This window comes from Mya arenaria, chromosome 10 (genome assembly GCF_026914265.1).
Source record: "Mya arenaria isolate MELC-2E11 chromosome 10, ASM2691426v1".
NCBI lineage: Eukaryota > Metazoa > Mollusca > Bivalvia > Myida > Myidae > Mya > Mya arenaria.
In genome coordinates, this window is record NC_069131.1 from 4951777 (window position 1) to 4971345 (window position 19569).

At 33.9% G+C, this 19569-nt stretch overlaps 1 protein-coding gene across 1 annotated transcript; it reads right to left on the reverse strand.

The window, feature by feature from the left end:
• Positions 1-982: 982 nt before the first annotated feature.
• LOC128206299 (receptor-type tyrosine-protein phosphatase kappa-like) lies at positions 983-16648 on the reverse strand. The gene is made up of 21 exons (XM_052908667.1): positions 16506-16648; positions 12503-13549; positions 12209-12344; positions 11951-12027; positions 11483-11608; positions 10814-10980; positions 10566-10653; positions 10079-10143; positions 9906-9942; positions 9551-9654; positions 9039-9164; positions 6004-6152; positions 5070-5205; positions 4610-4738; positions 4196-4298; positions 3826-3902; positions 3424-3555; positions 3054-3191; positions 2654-2802; positions 2271-2406; positions 983-1937 (listed from the first exon to the last, which is right to left on the reverse strand). Exons 1-21 carry the CDS (start codon positions 16576-16578, stop codon positions 1830-1832), a joined length of 3303 nt encoding a protein of 1100 aa, XP_052764627.1. The 5' UTR covers positions 16579-16648; the 3' UTR covers positions 983-1829.
• Between the last annotated feature and the right edge of the window lie 2921 nt (positions 16649-19569).

The following is a 19569-nucleotide window of genomic DNA, read 5'->3' on the forward strand; positions in this document are numbered from 1 at the left end:
GTTAATACTTGCCCTTTATTATTCAACTAAGATATTTTGGTTGAGGTTTTGCGTGCAAGCACACAAAGGTTAATATCTCATCAACTACTTGAGGTATTGCATTAAGACTTTAAACAATGGTACTCAACCATCCAACCTACTTAATTAACCAAGTAAAATAACTCAAGTTTGCATTTTATTACAAAATGGCCCTCTTTTTAGACATAGAAATTCTGGTTAAGAATTTGCTTGTTACCACTTTTAAGTCAATACCTCAGCGAATACATCATGTATTGCATTGAAATTTTACACACATGTTCCCAACCATTTAACCTTCTTCTTTAATCAAGTAAGATAACTCTATCTTTCATACAATATAATTTTTGCCCCTTTGTTATGCGACTAAATTCTGGTTAAGGTTTTGCATGTTAGCACACATAGGATAATATCTCAGCAATTACTTGATGTATTGCATTGAGACTTTATACAATGGTATTGAACCACCCAACGTAATTGAATAACCAAGTTAGATAACTGTATTTTGCAAATGATGGCCCTTTATTATTAGACTAAAAAAATCTGGTTAAAATGTTCCATGTAAATACATTTATGTTAATATCTCAACGCATCATGGTATGCATTGAAATCTAATCTAACAGTGATCCATGCATGTTTTGCCAAACTTTTCAATCCTTACACTGAAAAGCGGCGGAATAGTCGAGCGCGCTGTCTCTGTGAGAGCTCTTGTTATACAAGCAATACAATGTATTATGCTCGTTGGCGTTCTCTTTTTGACCATATTAATTAAAAATCATAGTTGATTTCATCATTTTACTATTAATTTTCTATGTTGATTGGAACCTATGGCCGAGTTATAACCTATCAATTCCGTCTGTTGTATACTTACAATATAAGGGGAATATTACGTTGGTCGGTTGGACTAAGTCACTTAGATATCACAAGAGTCCGCATGTTGATGTAATAAAAAGTACCCCACACAACAAATGTTTAGATTTTTAATTAGTACACCACTCATCAAAGCATAATCATTACAAAGCCATTATGTAATTAAACGAAAATAGCGATACAAAGCGGCAGTTAATATACGGTTTAACATTACTTATAACAATACCGCAGCCTGTCCCTTGAGCGGAACCACTCCTTGGCGTATTTGAAACTGTGAACGCGCTGGGTAGTTATGAGCAATACAGAAAAGAATCTCATCTCTGCAATATAGATACATGTGTCCATATTCCACTTAACAAAGGAACCTATTCACATGTTGCAGAAGTTCTTACACATTTAAGTTTAAACTAAAAAGGAAACACGCTCAGATTTATAGAATTAGCATTAAGCAGATGAATGCAGAAACGTGTGTATAAATAAAACACATCTGTGAATAGATAAAGCCGTACTGTTAGGGTCATAACTACAGTTCAACAAAATCCAAAAACGAAACGTTCATATGATGTACAAACGAAGCAGTTGGCTTTATTTACTTAAGTACGTAGTGGTAGCTAATATACGAGTAGATATAACAATATGCTAAAAGTATGTTCACATAAGTATTTTGAGTAGATACCATTTAGATGTCCCTGTTGGTACCGCGCAAATAAAATTATTTTACTTCACGAGTAAATCAGGGCTGGCTGGGAGCGGTGAACTCAAATAACTGTTGGAATTATGTATTCTAAATATAGCCCAGATAATTGTGTTAGCTGTTTGAACTTGGAATACTTATATTGTGGGAACCGCTAAACTTGAAGTGCCCCAAACTTTACACAATGGTATACAATCTAAAACAAACAAAACATATCAGAATTTGACGACAATATAACAAATCAAGATAATTAAGTATTGTTTTCCAATCCACATTTTATATCTCCTGTGAAATTGTAGTATGGTTTGAACGAACGGACGAACTCCAGAACACAATCATGGCAGAAGTCGAACTGTGCCTACAAATAGAAAATATCAAAACACATTGGTTACTTGCAGTAGAGTAAGCTATGACTCACCGTTCTTTGCATTGTTTGTAAAGGATATTAAGTTGAATATATTACACTACTTAATGTTATCGGGGTTGTCATGGTTATTCCCTGCGAATACGTAGCTTATAGTACGCTCACTATTTGCCAAAGAAAGAGGGTTTAAAAGAAGACCAAACATTATTGAACATATACATTTGATTTATTTATTTTGACTTTTTCGTTAATGGGCATTATGCGCACTTGTATTAAGCGCAGATATATGTTAATTCGAAATTAAAATCAATTAAATGGTTAGCTAACCTGATTGGCCACGGCGTTGGGTCTCCTGGCCTTGACCTTCCTGACTGCGTTAACCACACTGACCTCGAGCTCTACTTCCATCTTCTCCATGAGGAATGCCATAACACAGAACAGCCCGCTCTTACTACCTCCGTCCCTAAAATATATAGTATATGAGATTGATTAAAATGAATGTAAGTTAACAAAAACATATTTGGGCACAAATCCCTTCATAACAGATAAATCAAAACATGACAAATAATTTAAATTTAAAAACAAGAGTATAATTGGTGCAGTGTTTTCGTTAATAAAATCCTTTATTTTTGCAACCCAGATATCTAAAATAAGTTCGAGAATACAATCCAAAGACCATGCATGGATTACAAGGCTTGTATTTGTACTACCTGCAGTGGACAAGAACAGGCGCATTGGACGATGCCATTTTGACATCTCTCAAAAATGCAACATAGTTAGCAGGGCTGCATGGAACATTTCCAGTCAGGTTCCAGTCGGTAAACTCAAAGTGTCGCAGTGTACTCTTCCCACCTTCACCCTGTAACAAAACCAAAGCTACAATAATATATGAAGGTAAACTTTCATTAATTACAAAGAAATTAAAACGAAATGAATAAAAGACATTATACTGTTCATTGAAAACTGTTTTAGCAAGTTTCAAAATAACTGTTTGTTTTTGATGGCATCCCTTACATTTTTACATCGAAATTACTTTCTTGTTTTAAAACAAAAATCTTCTTTCAAATGATGTAAATTCAGTTACATGTATTAGATTGATATTAAACTAACCTGTGTGCTTCCCTTGAACTCAATAGTTAGCCATTTCTGAATACTGTACTCGTTCTTGACTTTATCCCTCTCACATGAAATAGACAGTTGACCTTTCTTGAGCACTTGATTGTCCGCTGGATAATATTCACCTATATCCTGGTGGAAATAATGTTAAGTTCGTTTTTAATGAAATTCCGCTAATAATGATTTGATCAAGACGTATACAAAGAACATCTTCTACAGTAGGAGATAAATGAAATTGATCATGTTTGGAATAAAACAGCATCAAGAGAGAAATGTGCATATCATGTTATATCATTGAGTTGACTCACTACAATCTTTTGACAAAATGACAGGAATATATGTATTTTCTATATATAAATCGTACCTTTTTGCCGTCACTTTGCTCAAAGCTGACAATGCATGAACAATTTTCTTGGTAAGCCAATGTAAGGAAATCCTGTACAGTATTTGGCAACGGAGACTGGGCGACAATGTACTTCCGTTTCGCCTGAAACGCCTGCAAAAAAAATTGAATGTACGGCGAGGGCGAACACGATATACGAACAAATTACTGCAGTTAAAGGTAACAGTATGAATGTATTGATTTAAGAATTCAGAATAGGATTTTCAAACGAATGTTCTCATAACGTAAATATTTAGCAACTTTAAATGGCTGTATATGTTTGGAAAAAACTACAGTTTATTAGAGCAAATGTTAAATTAGAGAATTTTCAAACTTAATTATGGTCTTTAAAAATGTTGAATAATACTATTTATATACCCTTACATGAGCAAAGACAGCGTTGACATAATCTGAATCACCATGTCTTATTCCCAGATATAGTCGAGGGCGGTATTCATCGCCTGAAAGTAATTACCCATTTATTTTATAACTTTTGGGTTAACATAATTTTACATTTTACATTTTAATAGCGCACTATTTCATTACCGAACGTCATTACAACATCGCGCAGATATACTGGCTATGATTTTAGTTCAGCAGAGCTGAAGCTTACTTTGCGATACGTATGGCTTGTAGATAAATGATGGGTTTTTCATAAAGTTGGTTATGGGTACATGATATTGTTTACAAACATTACCGAACGTCATTTCAACATAGAGCAGTTATACTGGCGATATTCATTACAAACGTGTACCTGGGATATCTGCCACACTTCTGTTCTTTCCTTTCTCAGACTTGTTTCGTTTTTTAGCAACGATTTCATCGTCAGTGTGAACGTGGGGGGTGTCCATAATTTTCTTCAAAGGAGAAATATTTTACACTGCCATTTCGTTTGCGTTTTGAGCATATACATATGCGTTCTGGGCAAATATGCATTTACATCTGTTTCAAAGAAACATACTACTAATACATTTTGAATATAACTATGAATTTGAGCCTAATCGGTGGGAAAATTACCTTCGTTTTACTGTTTATATCTGGATAAATAATAAATACACTTTAAATACGAAGTGAACATCGCTTTGTAATTTTTGGTACAAAAGTACTTATTGACAGAGCTGAAGATTGATAACCATACACCGTTTGAGCAAATGTCACATTCCGTTACCTTAAATTGCCTGATAAGATCGCCTTTGCTTGTCTCGATCATGTAGTCCTGAAACTGTTTTTCTGGTATCTGCTCACAGTTAAAAGACAGGGTGTGAACCAGTGCAAGGTGTAGAAACTCGTACTGTTCCTGAAATCAGGACAGACACACTGATATACTCATGATTCATTTCCGTGTTCATTGGTTCTATGGAAACGCATATCAGAAATCAAGCATAAACAGTGTATAGTTCATATATGACATGCAAACGTAGACAAACAAAATTGCAAGATAAACTATACAACTGATAAACCACTGGGGCTGCAAAGGGAGACAGTATATTTTCAGCTGAGATAGTATATTTCCAGCCTTTATATAATCAGTATATCTTAACGACGTGCATAAATAAGTTACAAAAATAAAGCACACACTTTCTTAGGCACGATATAAAGTAAACAAATTCAAATATAAAAAAACCTACCGTTGTCTGGACCATGTTTGGCCTGTTCTGTCTCATATTCATGATGCATCCTGGAATCTCAACGGCCTTGTTCGAATTGCCTTCCTTTGTTAGAATATCTAACGCAATATATGTCCCTGTTCGACCGATTCCCGCACTAAAAGGAACAACTACATATGACATTTATCGATCGTAACAAATGGTAAAAGGCTATGCGCTATTGATTAATTTAAACAAATGTATGTTCACCTCTATTATAAAGAGTGCTGAAAGCTGATATAAATCACTCTCGAGTCCGTTTGGAAACCAATACTGTGTCATAGTTTATAGGCCAAGAAAAGGTGGTGATCGAAAACAGGACTTCTTGAATAAGAGGAGGACACTTTCACTACTAGACTTTACATGAGCTTTTTAAAGGAGAAACAACATAGCTTAAGATGTGCTAATTGCTGATTCTGTTTCAACACGAAGACAAAAAACAGTACCACAAGTTTTGATATATTTGTCTGACCTAATACTCTTGCACTTGAGAGCAATTTCAGTTTCCCTAGTTCGTTCTGTTTATTTCTTTGAAAAGGTCCAATAAAGCCTTACCAGTGTTGTAAAACCATGAGGACATATTCATTATTTGCTTATATGCAGCGTTGGGAAATAAACATGTACAGGGACAATTAGTAATGAGAACCATCTTTCAAAACTTAATCAGCACCGTTACGCTCTGATCTTTGACGTTAATAACATGGCAAGGGCTCTTGAATATGCAATAAAATACATCTCGCACTTGCAATAACAGTCGAACCCCGTTAGCTCAAACTGGCTTGGCTCGAATTCCTTGCTGGCACGAACTGGTACAAAATAAAAACAAATCTCTATGCTTGGAATGCTCTATATTGCTCTCAAATAGTACTTTATAACAGGTGCAAACGTTTTAAAAATGACGATAAATAATCTACACCTGCAATGGACCAGCGTTGGACCGTCGAGGTGAGCAGGAGAATTAAGCACTCTATGTCGGAACTCAATCAGCGCTGTGACGTCCTCTGGGATTCCCCTATCAGGCCAGGCCGTGAAGTGCAGGTGGTGCAACTGCCTCTCAGATTTACCCTGAAATCATTTTTATTATGCTTTCTGGCTGCTAGTCTTTGCCCCGGTTATAAATAAAGCATACTTGCGTGGTGAACTTTGAATAAGGTCATATATTTCTATTTGTAAAATAACCTGCACTTTGTGGACTCCATATTCTAATAATACTTTACGGAGCCCCCACCCCCTTCTCTCTCTCTCTCTCTCTCTCTCTCTCTCTCTCACGCACGCACGCACGCACGCACACACACACACACGCACCCACACATACTCACACAAACACACACACTCACTCACTTACTCTCTCTCTCTTCGGTTTTAATGAGATTGTTTGGTACGTAGTTATAAATTGTATATACTGCAAACAATTGATCGTTGTTAATGTTGTTCTTTTGTTGATGCCATACAACCATGATGCCGTAGTCAAGGGGAAGGCATATTGCAACCAAGTTTCAATTGATTTAGTTCTTAAATGTGTTTACAATCTTATACATCACATACACCGTGACCGACCAAATTACCTGACCTTTTTAATGAAAAGTGGATTTTAACCATCTTTTCATTTACGTGTACTTCATGTAGAAACATGTAAATCAACTTCGTTCTTAACGGACTTGATCCTTCTACAAAGAAGACGTTTATTTGGGATGGTTTTGTGTAATATGTATTATTTATTTAATGCCTCAGCTTGTACACTTCTTTCTACCTTTCAACAAAATTATTATTATTGAATAAGTTCGTATCAATTGTGTAAGTATTTAAACAGCAACTCATAAGGAAGCACATAACGAGTAAAACCTGGTTATCTTCCCATGTAATGTTTTTACTGATATTATTATCAATAAGCAGAATCATTGGATGCATCGATTTAAAAATGTAATATAATACGTAAATAGAAAGGAAATAAACATTTTATCGCTTCACTCTCAACTGAACGCTGGAAGTTAAAAGCATTCTTCAATACAGTGTCTATCGCTCCGTAAATCTTTTGTGTTTATTCCGGTAGCGTGAAGTCGAAATAATCATTAGCATATACGGGTGCTTTAAGTTTAGTTTTGCTTACTATTTAAACTTCCGTGTATTTTGCCTATATTTTCTTTAAGCCTTGTCAAACTACATAATGAATAGTGAAGACGTTTAAGGTTGAACGGAGTAGACATATCCGAATCATTGATTGATTTGATGACTACGATTATGTTTGTGAAAATTTAAAAGCACACTAGTTAATTCAGAAAATACATAAAGTACACAATGGCTTACATCTTTAACGCGCTACAGAGAAAGGAATCTCGCAGAAGGCGCAGCCCGAATGTCCATTTTCATTGGTTCACAAATACGTGCATGTACTAATATAACATTCTAATTCGAGTACTGCATTTGGATGCAGCCGCGTCAACGGCACTTTTAAGTCATACATTCTCGCTCTGACAGGTGACATTGAGCCCTGCTGTAGTAATGTTTTAACCTTTGATGTGTTTTTTGTTTCATTAATAACGTTGTTTTAAGAAACGTTCAAAATATATTGAGGTTTTTGCTTATTAACACTCACCATTAAGAATTGTATGGCATGTGCTTAAGTGTATTATTATGGACAGTCACTAAAATGTAAGTTTTGTCGTGGAAGAAAACAGAACCTGTAGTAATGTGAAATAGACTATAGCTTGATATTACTTATGATTTGCATAAGTCTTAATGTATTCAGTTGTACTGTGATGCCTGTCGAGAATAAATGTGCGTAAAGTTTATGAAATCTTAAGTTATTACATTTGGCGACGAGGATAGTGGATACTGGCTGTGTACGGAAGAATAAAAGAGTTTTGCTATGGGGAAGAGGATTGGAACGAGTACATTGAAAGATTGTAATATAATTTTATTGCAAATGAAATTACTGATGCGGACAAGAAGAAAGCGATTTTATTATCAGTGGTTGGTGCAAAAACATACAAACTGATGTGCAATTTAATTTCACCAGTCAATATATATGCAAAAAGCTACAGAAACAGGCAACCTGGAAAAGCAGGTGGTAAGCCGTGTATAGGTGCAAAGGTACAAATAATGGACCAAATAACTGTCGACCTTGGGTGAGACTGCATGTCGACTATGCAGGTCCATTCATGGGAATTTAGGGAAATATTTTCGATGGATTCATGAATGAACTCTTATTTTAGGGGGGAAGGATGTAATAATGTGAAATAGACTATAGCTTGGTATTACTTATGGTTTGCATTGTCTAAATGTATTCAGTTGTACTGTGATGCTTGTCGAAAATAAATTTATATAAAGCTTATGAAATCCTAAGTTATTAAAGAACCAAAATAAAAAAGAGCAAGAACATGTCAGTTTGCATTATTTGTTGTCATTTGATCTCAAAACTCAAAAGAAAGCTGGAAACAAGTAAAATTGTGTTATTTTTCACTGCATTGTTTATATTGATATCAATATCAAGTGTCTCATGTAATTAAGGAAACGAACATATTTAAAGCTATTGTATTTGCACAGAGAAGGTGATGAATGTTCTTCCATACATTGGTTTTAGTCGTGTTCGTTAAGCGTGAAGTGAAGACAGCATTTATGAACGCCCTTCATGTAGTTTAAGGTACTATTTAATCTTCCGTGTATTTTGCATATTTTTCGCAAGTAATGTTAAACGTTTATGACCTTTAAGTGTTTAAATTGAGTGAGAATATCCGACTTACTGATTTATGTTCATGATAAAAGTTGTTAAGATTCCTTTAGAAAATAAGCAATTTACACATTGTAAACGAATTATGCAACATAATTGAACTAATTTATTAAAACTTGTTTCATTCACGTGTTCAAATTACATTCAAGTTCAGATGCAAATAATGATTAAAATGGACTAAGATTTCGTGTTCACAATACGTAAAAGAAATCTTATACGCTTACATCATTTAGGAGCAGCAACCTTCTCGTAAACTCTGCATACGCATCCTCGCTCTGACAGGTGACCTTCACCCCGCTGTAGTCTTTAGTGATCCCAACATTGGGCCAGTACTGCTCACATTTCTCTTTCTGAATGATAGGAAAAGGGCAAAAATGGATTTAATTACCTATGATAGAATCTACTTATCTACTCAATATTGTTGTGTTGCCGTGGCCTATTGTTTACAAACGCCATAGACAATGCAGTAATTAAACTTGACTGATATAACATTCTTGTATGTCAATTTCCGATGTTAACATATCGTATACAATTGCAATGACCAATAAATAAATAAATATGCAAGCCTCCAGTGAATGAAACCATTTAACTAGATTGATACTTTTTCAAATATTGGTGTACTTGAATGTTTTAAATAAGAATACTAGTACTTGTTTCAAGTACGTGCACATATAAACTCGGGGTTAAGTTTGTCAATCAATACATATTCATTATAGCAATAAAGATGTATTCAGACCCCTTCCTCCATCAGGTTGGTAACCATGACGATCTTCTCCACCTTCTGTTGCGAAATCATATTCCAGAACATGCCAAAGTCTCCCATCTGTTTCGACATTGGACCTAGGATTAGATAACATAGAACGTAGCAATCATCTTACATGTTGTGTCCCTTTATTCATACATGTATCTAATTATTGTTTTTCGTGGTTCTGTCTATTTGAAGAATACGTGTATTTATGTAGTTTGTCTTACTCTTAGAAATATTACACAGGTATCTGATATGCAATTGATCTGTTAAACCAAATAACTCGAGGATCAAAGATAGAAAGACACAATAAATATGTAAAATTATGAATAACCTATATCCTTACCAAGCGAAGCAATATACGCATTTCTCTCCTTGAAGCCCTGCAAATAGAGTATCAATATAAGCATTGTTATTTGTGTACTTGAAACGTCTGTAATTTATTTCACTTCCACTTCAAAATCCAAATATTATAGCCAACGAATATTTGATCCTTATTTGAATTTATGTTTTACATACATCGATGTAGTTAGCATTGATGTAATCAGTGTCAAAACCAATCACTTTCACCCTTGTATCATCATCTGGAATAATAATAATAATAATAATAATAATAATAATAATAATAATAATAATAATAATAATAATAAAAATAATAATAATAATAATAATAATAATAATAAAATAATACAAATAAAAAATATAATAATATAAATTATAATAATAATAATAATAATAATAATAATAATAATAATAATAATAATAATAATTATAATAATAATAATAATAATAATAATAATAATAATAATAATAATAATGATAATAATAATAATAATAATTATAATTTCCAGATAAAGTAATATAAGACACTTTAGACTTGTTTTTTCCGTTACAAACACTAGCTTCAAAACGCACATATAAATGAACTACTGTGTAATTAATATTAATTGGTATTTCATGCAAATTGAACAGTGTAATTATTATCAAACTACAAAGGTAGTACTACAGGCATATAATCCTTTGTATCTGTTTTTTTCTCTGTTTCGAGGTAATTTGGCAACGTCACAGCTTCTTGTGAGGCCGTCAGAGAATTTCTGGGGGAGAAAAGAAGCAAAACATGTGTTAAACGTAATTTGTATTGATATAAATAACTTTCATAGTAAAACAGCTATATTTATTTGATTTTTTGGAGAATTACTTATACAAAACTACATTGTATTTGTGATGCCTTTAAGTTTGTTAATAATAAATTACATCAAATTCCTCCTCATAGTAATCAAGAGTCTTTCCAGCCACAAAAGCTGCCAGTTCCTCCACCTTCACTTTCCGTTTCTCGATATCCTGTATACCGATGTAGTAAACGTTCTCCTCAACCTTCTTGGCCAGTTTCCTTTTCTGTGTTCGCCTCTCTTCGTCCAAATCTGTTAAAGAAAAAATAAATTGGTTTATAGAAACTTGACTGAATCTGCGCTATTATGCAATATTTCCCTATCTTTTTCGAAGGCTGTAACTGGCTAAACATATAAATGTACTGCCCAAACTAAGTTTAACAATGTTTTTTTACTATTATCACTGTCGCATTACAAACTACAGGGACAAAACCTGTACCCAAAACAATAACAGCGACCATGATTACGGGTATCAGGCTCAGGCATTATCCACACTAAACGAGTGACACGCATCGAGCAAACGCAAAAACTGTTTTCAAATGCAATAACATATATTTATCAATACATGTTGAGGAAACCGCCTTGGATCGGTAAGCGAAACAAAATGTCATTTGGTACTCAACCGCATACTAACGTGACTTGTCAGAACATTTATTTTTAGTTTTAGAAATGAAAATTATAAGCTTAATCCGAGCCATCATCAATCTGAAAACATCGAAAAATTAAGCTTAGCAAAATAAATTTATCTCTGTACCTATTTCAAGTTCCTCCTCTTCTGGTGCTTCCAAATTTTCACCGATCATTACAATATTTGCAGCTGTGTCATACCTAGTAGGACTATATTCTGATGTCTTTGGGAATGTTTTCGTCTTAGGAGTTCCTAAGGAATACACAGAAACATTTTAACAGTGGCACGAAAACTCTTTATTTTGGCTTAGTATAATATGGTGTGTTCACAAAATTTGACATTAAACCTTCTGTAAAATATACCGGTTAAGCAAACAAATATAAAACATCCTGTAAACATTCAACAAACGAAAACGTTTAGATCGATCGACTTTATAATTTTAACAGCCTTTTTTTAAAGCACAATTTAAACTTGTCAAATACAACATTGTTTTGGAAACAATACAGGAAAACATATCAACTGTAGGGAAAATAATCTTGCCACGCTATTGTGAAAGCATTCTGTCAATGTAAGTTGTTAAATCAATTTTGATACCATCAGAAACAGGTCCGATTGTGTTATATTCGTTACCAACACCGTCTGTGTATTCCTCGTACGGTTTTCGGGTTTTCCTAAAAATCAAGAAATATTCCATTAAGCCAAAGCTAAATAAGTGTTATAGAAGCATGCAAATACAATACGACATCAAATATAAAATCAATTCATGTTAAACAGAGAAATAGTAAATCTAAAAGCACAATTATTGCAAATATATCTAAAATAAGAAAGAGCTTGATCGAATACGGTAACTACCTTTTTCTGAGCAAGAAAAGGATCGTCACTACAAGGGCAGCAGTTACAACAACACCCCCTATGCCTCCAACAATTGCAGCAATAGTTGAAGTATTTGAAGTACTTGAAGTATTCAATAACTCATCCGTTCGTGTGTCTGTATTTAACAGTTCAGTCTTTATGTGTATTGTTTCTTTAATTACAAACAGTAAATGTCTCGAAAGGCAATACAACTTCTTTAACTTAATTGCAAATGTTAAACAATTTTGGTATTTTATAAGCCATTAATTGAAAAAAATATAAGGATCTTTGTACCTGATTTGCATCTTTTGCCAACGTATCCTTCAGTGCATCCTCCAAGACATGCACCTTCTAGATCACATATTGTTCCTGAATTATTTCGGCATCCTTGAGAACATTCCTGATCACATATAGTTCCGAAGTAACCATCTCTGCATCCGTTTAAGCACACCCCACTCTCTCGTTTACATTCGTTACCAAGACAAAACAAACCAGGACACGTTATATTGCAATATGGTCCGTGATAACCATCATTACATGCATTGCATATCTGTGTAGAATCATCACAGGTACCATTGCAGTTGATTGGACAAGCTTTAATTTCACATTTGCCGTGAACTTTATCGCACCCAAACTCACAATTGCATCCAAATTCACATTGATGACCATAATACCCTGACTTACACGACTGACAATGACCTTGATTGTCACACACATCATAGCAAGTCGACGAGCACGTGTGCTCACATCGATCTCCATATTTTCCGCTTACACATAAAGCGCACACGTTATTATTGCAAGACAAACAGTCTGTTCCACAATGGAGACAGTCCCCTGTTACAATATCACATGTATTGCCATCGCATTGACACAATAATTGACACTTATCACCAAACTTCCCTATTTCACACAATGAACATGACGTGATATTTGTACAATCGGTGCAATAATTGCCACATTGTGAGCGACACGCTCCCCCAAAATATCCTTGTTTACACACACAATTACCACTATTACCAAAGCAAGTGGAAGGAACGCAACGGTCCGAACATATTCCATCGCATTTATTTCCGTAAAAGTTCGTAAGACAAGAACAAAAACCGTTATTAATATTGCATTTTCTATCAACACACCCTTCTGCACATTGTCCATCACAGTGTTCACCCCAAAAACCGTCTTTGCAGGAGTCACAGTTTGACGCATTAGAACATGTTTTGCAATTTTGATAAGTACAAGTTTGACAATTAAAATTGATTGGATAGAAACCGTCTCGGCAGTTACGACATGATCCAGAGGACTCACTGGTGTCACAGTCATTGCAGTTGGAATCGCACTGGGTACCTTAAGATTATATAAAATATAAGTTTAACTTACAAAAGTCGAAACGAAAAATCTAAACAATTTAATTGTTTCAACGATATCAACCTGATATACTTAGGGGAAAATATATAACAATAAGGTTAACTTATTATTTTATTTCATTAATTGCTTTTTTTTCTTGTTTTTTCTTCTGTTTGTAATTGCCAAGCATGATAATCCGTTTATTAATTACAAATAATCACAAAAGAAGTATGAATATACATAGTTCACATGTCGTATCTCTAAATTAAATATGAAAAGTACCTTTAGTACATTTCACAAAATCATTCAAAAAACGAGATGACACCTCTTTGTTTGAATAACGACTTTGGAGAACAATTAGATCGTAGTACAAATAATTTAGGACATTAACATAAACTGATCTTTGTTCGCTTACAAATTATGTCTTATAGATACAGTACGCTATTTGGCTAAGGACAACATTTAGAGCATTATACTCTTTTTGAACACGTCATTTATAGAGATCTAAAAAACAGACAGGAAGGGACCAGGTATGAAAAAATGTTCGTAATCTTCTACTCCAGTACAACTGATACACAGAGGGATTTTTTTTATATTCCAAGAAAATAATTTTTAGTTGGTCGGAAAGAAAACAGTTGCCTTGTATAAAAATAATGTCAATATAATGCCACTTTGCATTTTGAAAGAATCATAACATACTTATTGCGGTCTGTCCTATAGAAAAAATAAATGCTTCTTAATGATCTTTAATTGGCCAATTAGTTCCCGGAGAGAGATTAACTTCAGCATGTATGTAACAGTATGCCTGGAAAGGAGAGAGTTATAATTATGCTGTAACCAAAGATAAAATACAGCTCGAGCTCAAGCTAAAGTGCTTTCGATTCTGGTAAACACATTTTGCATGATTTCAAAAAAATATTAGTCGATCTGGCGCGACCAAAAATGGTTTCCAATAAAATTCACTTATTCACCAGTTTCCCATACTTTTGGAGAAAAACCATTATAAAAGTACGTCTGCAGGAAACAAAAGTAGTTTAACTATAGACGGCGTCTTCGAAAATTCATAGATGATAACCTGAACAAATACTTGTCTAGAATGACAAAATTCACTATATAAAACCAGCATTTTCATTTTGATAAATGAATTTTTAATGGTTTATTATTGTGATGGTATATCAAATCGTGCTCAGTGTATCTCGGTATGATATAAAACAACCTAATAAAACACAGTCTGTAATAATTTACGAAGCAGACTAAATATATTGTGTTATTGATATTGATCCATATAAGAATAAAACACAACAATGAATGGATATGTACTAAGATGAGCTCTATGAATGAATGGATATTTTATTAGATGAGCTTTATGTTTAGTTAGAAGAATAGAGTTAAATAAAACAAAGATCGGAATTTGATAACTATGTTGTTTTAATCAAACACGGTATGTTTTACATTAAGATTCTTTATAAAATACACCTTCCTGAAAGTTAATACTTACAGTATAGCAGTAATGACGGAGTGAAATATTTATCCCTCCTGTGAAGCTCTACATTATTTCCAAGCTATTAGCACAAAAAGAGAAGATGCCTGATATCAGCAGATGTAGAAAGAGACGAGGAAGAAATAGGACCTGGTGTTTTTATGGGAGTGAGTTTTCGAGATAGGATTAAAATAATAGTTACTCATTTAATCGCAATGAACACAATAAATGTACACCGCTTTCCACACGGGAATTCGTAAAAGAGCTATCATGAACTATGACTTAAACGAACCACTTGCAAAGGAATCATAGGAACATGCGAATATATCGTCGAAATACTTCTTATTATGGAATAAACATAACAAATAAGGAGTCACTGCCACATAAACTAATGCGACAACATATCATTACACTTATAAAAAGTATATCATGGGCATCTTTATATTGGCTGCAGACCGATTGATAAGTAAATTACTGTTTACACTATATCGAACTAAGTCGAAGAGATGACTGTCTGTGATATATAAGTACTTAAAGTGAAATTTCAAAATACTATTAAAGTGTATACATATCTCTTAAGGTAGCACACCCCTAATGAAAACCTCCACTTGAAACTCTTCAATTCTAATGCTTTAGCCTATGTTGTTATGCGCAGGACTACAAATATTTTGAGGATTTCAATGTAGTGGTTCGAATCCAGCCAGAAACACAGATATTGTTTTATTTTTTTCTTCTTTGTTTTCAGTAGCTAATTTTTTGTTTTTTACCAAAGTTAATATTGTTTTTCCAATAAAAAGTAATTAAATACATTTTTTCACATAAATATAAGCTCCTGTGAATATTTTATAACTTGCAGACGCGGCTGAAATAGGTGGTTGGGAATTACAAATTTCATATTTTTTAAAATGAGACGGTGAAACATTTTGATTTTTGGGCATAATGTTCCCAAAAGATTAAAGATAAATATTAAAGAACAGGTCATGAGTATTTCTAGAGATTGTTATTTTTGCTTTTAAACATCGATGTTCCAATTTTACACGGTCAAAACAGTATTTTAAAATTGAAAAACGATATGGCTATTTCAGTACAGTTTGATTATATTTGTTGATGATGTAATCAATAATGTATTATTTCTGAAAGCAAATATATTTCTTGTTATTCTGATATCAAATTATTACCAAAATGTTGAAAAATAAATGAAATAAAGGATTGTTCTTTGTCTCTCGGGTGATGTCGTTTATATCGACAATTCTGAAAGGGGGTATTGTAATTCAAATTTCAATAAAATTGTTATTTGACGTTAAATTTCTTTTAAATTTTGCTTTTGAATCCAGGAAATGATACACATTAAGAAATTATCAATCTGATTATAGTTTGAAATGGTGCCCATTAGGGGTGTGCTACCTTAAATACAAAACCGATGGAGAAATTGCATTAATTTTGAAATGATATACAATATTATAATATTCAGCTTACCACCGCACATATAAAATCCGAAGAACACGAACAATACTATTTTCAAAAGAACGTTTTGAGCCTTTATCTCCATTATTCAGCTTTAAACTTAACAAACTTTGTATAATTCATATGTCCACAATGTTATATTCAAACCAGGAAGATCGTTACAGCGTAGTATATCATTTATGATGCGAGTGGCAATTCATTGATCCTACATACTGGTATGGTAAACGATACGCTTTAGTGATTATTTACAATGACACAATGATTGGAAGTTTTTGCAGCTACTATTTGGTCTTGTATTACAAATTTACACCGACAAGTTTTTATGTTCGACATGATGCGTTAAAAATTAATAAGAGATATGACTTGTTCTATGTATTTTGTGCAACGTTCGAATCATCATCTGATCAACGTCTGATTTGGGACAACTACTACAGAGGTTTACTTTCATGTACCGCATTTAATGGTTAAACATCTAATTACTCCCGGTCTTACATTGCGGAAAAGTAATTTGTCGGCCAACTCCATCCAAATACAGAAATTTAATGTATCAGAACATAGCCACTGTTATACGGAAGCTATAAACGGGAGCCTCAGCAATGCCTAGAGCAACAATGGATCCCCTGACGTTTTCAGCAATAACTAAAATCCTCAAAATTCAGCATGTCACTTACCGCATATCAAATTCAATTATGAGGCGGAACCCTACTAACCACGTGACATAAGCGACACCCACAGCAAGGCTCATTTCAGGCAATGACCGTGGATTGATGAAGGGCACCCATGAACTAAGCAGATGCATCAAACAAAGCCGCCAAGCGTGACTGTTGACGAACACAGGGAAAATACGAAGATATTATAAAACAAAAGTCTGTGATGCTAACATCCTGCGGCTGAGCTTGATTAAAATTTGTTCTGGAAGCTGCTGAGAAGCAAAAGAAGGAAAAGCCAGACATTTGCAAAAAGATATCACATTCGGATGAAAATCTCATCAACTTTATCAACGCTATTTTATGAAAGCGTGTATGCCGTAAATTGTCTCAATTAAAGTGGAAGAGCAAGACAGATATTTAAATAACTGTGATCAAAATAAAGAATATCTATGACTGGACTACTACATTGAGCAGGTACAGTGCGCGATCAATAATAAAATTAAAGTGGGTAAAAAGCCCAGGAATAGAACATATTTTAAATAAAGATGTAATGCATGGCGGCGAGAGTATGTTATCTGCTCTACTTAATTTCATTCTGGCACAGGAGAAGTATCCTGCTAATTGGTAAGCCAATTTAATAATCCCGCTTTACAGTCAAGACAAAATTTAAAACCCAACCGCGTATCGATATACCTGTCTCTTTGGTGCCATATTTTAGTTCAATAATAGAAAGGGTTTATATAATCTTTCATTAGCATTATTTAATTTACACCAAAACAGTGCTTTCAGATAAAATCAAGGTGTGCCACTGCTGCATTGAACATGCATGAGACTATACATCATTGATTTATTGGAAGCGATCGCAATCTTTAAATCCGTCATACAAGGTGGAATTTTGTCAACTGTATATATCCGTCTATCAACTGGACCATAGCAACCTATGATGCTCGGTCTTTTTAACCATGGGAGTTAACTCATTTGTAGATGATATTTTACTTGTATTATTATCTCCCTTGCAACTTGCAATGCATGGTTGAATTATTGCATCACAACTGCATTGGGTGGAAAATTGACAATTATATCAACTTATTTGCATAAGGAAACAATTAAGACAATAGCCTCATATGGCATCATATAAGCCTAAACATTTCATTTGTCAAAAGGATATAAGGTTTTCATATAAGAACAAAAGTTAAATGTATGTACTTTATTTTCGAATGTGGTTATTAAAGCAGATTTTATTTCTACATTCACTGTTGTCATTACATGTAATTTTACCTGATATATGCAAACTTCTGTGTACAGTTTGGTGGCCGAAATTTCTGCTCCCTACGTCATTTCTGCCGTCGACGTCAACATTACCAGTCGGCGTCATTTGTTCAATTCGTCAGTTTTGATGTATGCCCCATCGCCGTTGTTTTACAGTATTGTTACCCTTGTAATCGTCGCTATTACCGCTCTTGTCAACAAGTACTGACTACCCGTCTCGTCGCTGTCAGTCGAAATACCGCCAATAAAACAGTCCAATAACAGTTGATCTTCGCCCTGCCCATGCTTCCACCGCGGTATTGTATAAGATGCGGACAAATATTATGAACATTTCAGCAACGCCCCAATGTAGCCTACCACCATCTAGATCCCGACAGAACGCTGTTGCGTGGCTCAAATGTACAACGATTTCAATTTTATGTAAGTGTTTGACAATTCTATTTTTTCCTTGCAATGGTTTCATATGGTGTCTAGTCCCTTTAACATTAATCCAATTGGACTGATTGGTATGTATTTTTACCTAAGTATATGAGTTTGTTAAAGGGTCGTATTGTTGTGATAGTTTGTTCAATTGTAGGTTTTAAAATTCTTCGATATGAACGTCTCGCTTAAACAAAGGTTTCGGCAATTTAAATTTGTAGTTGTATTAAATTTGTAAAGAAATGGTTACAGATGGCAACTCCATTATGATTTATATCTCAACATACCTTTTTAATATATTATTTATCAGATGAAAAACTATATATTTCAAAAATTTAACACTTATACGGCGGTTGTTTCGTTTACATTGTACTTGACTACTGATGTTTGCAAGTCTTATGGACGACGTTTCCTGTTGTTATTCTAAATTGTTATACTGTAGGATTCGTTATGAGGTGAAGATAAAAATGTATATTCATACGTTACACCGTATTGGTTTAAGATAACAGGTTAAAAATTAAGAATAATAAAAACACTGTTAAATATAAGAATAATAAAAACATTTTGCTTCAACATTTATCTCATTCACCTCAAAATATTAGGGCGAGTTGCAAATGGTCCATTCCTCTAATCCCGTATATGGCGAGTTAAGTAGCCAATTTAAACGGCAGAAACTTGTATTGGCCGACATTGGTCGATATTGGGTGAGGTTTGGCATGTATTGTCGTCAACTGTTA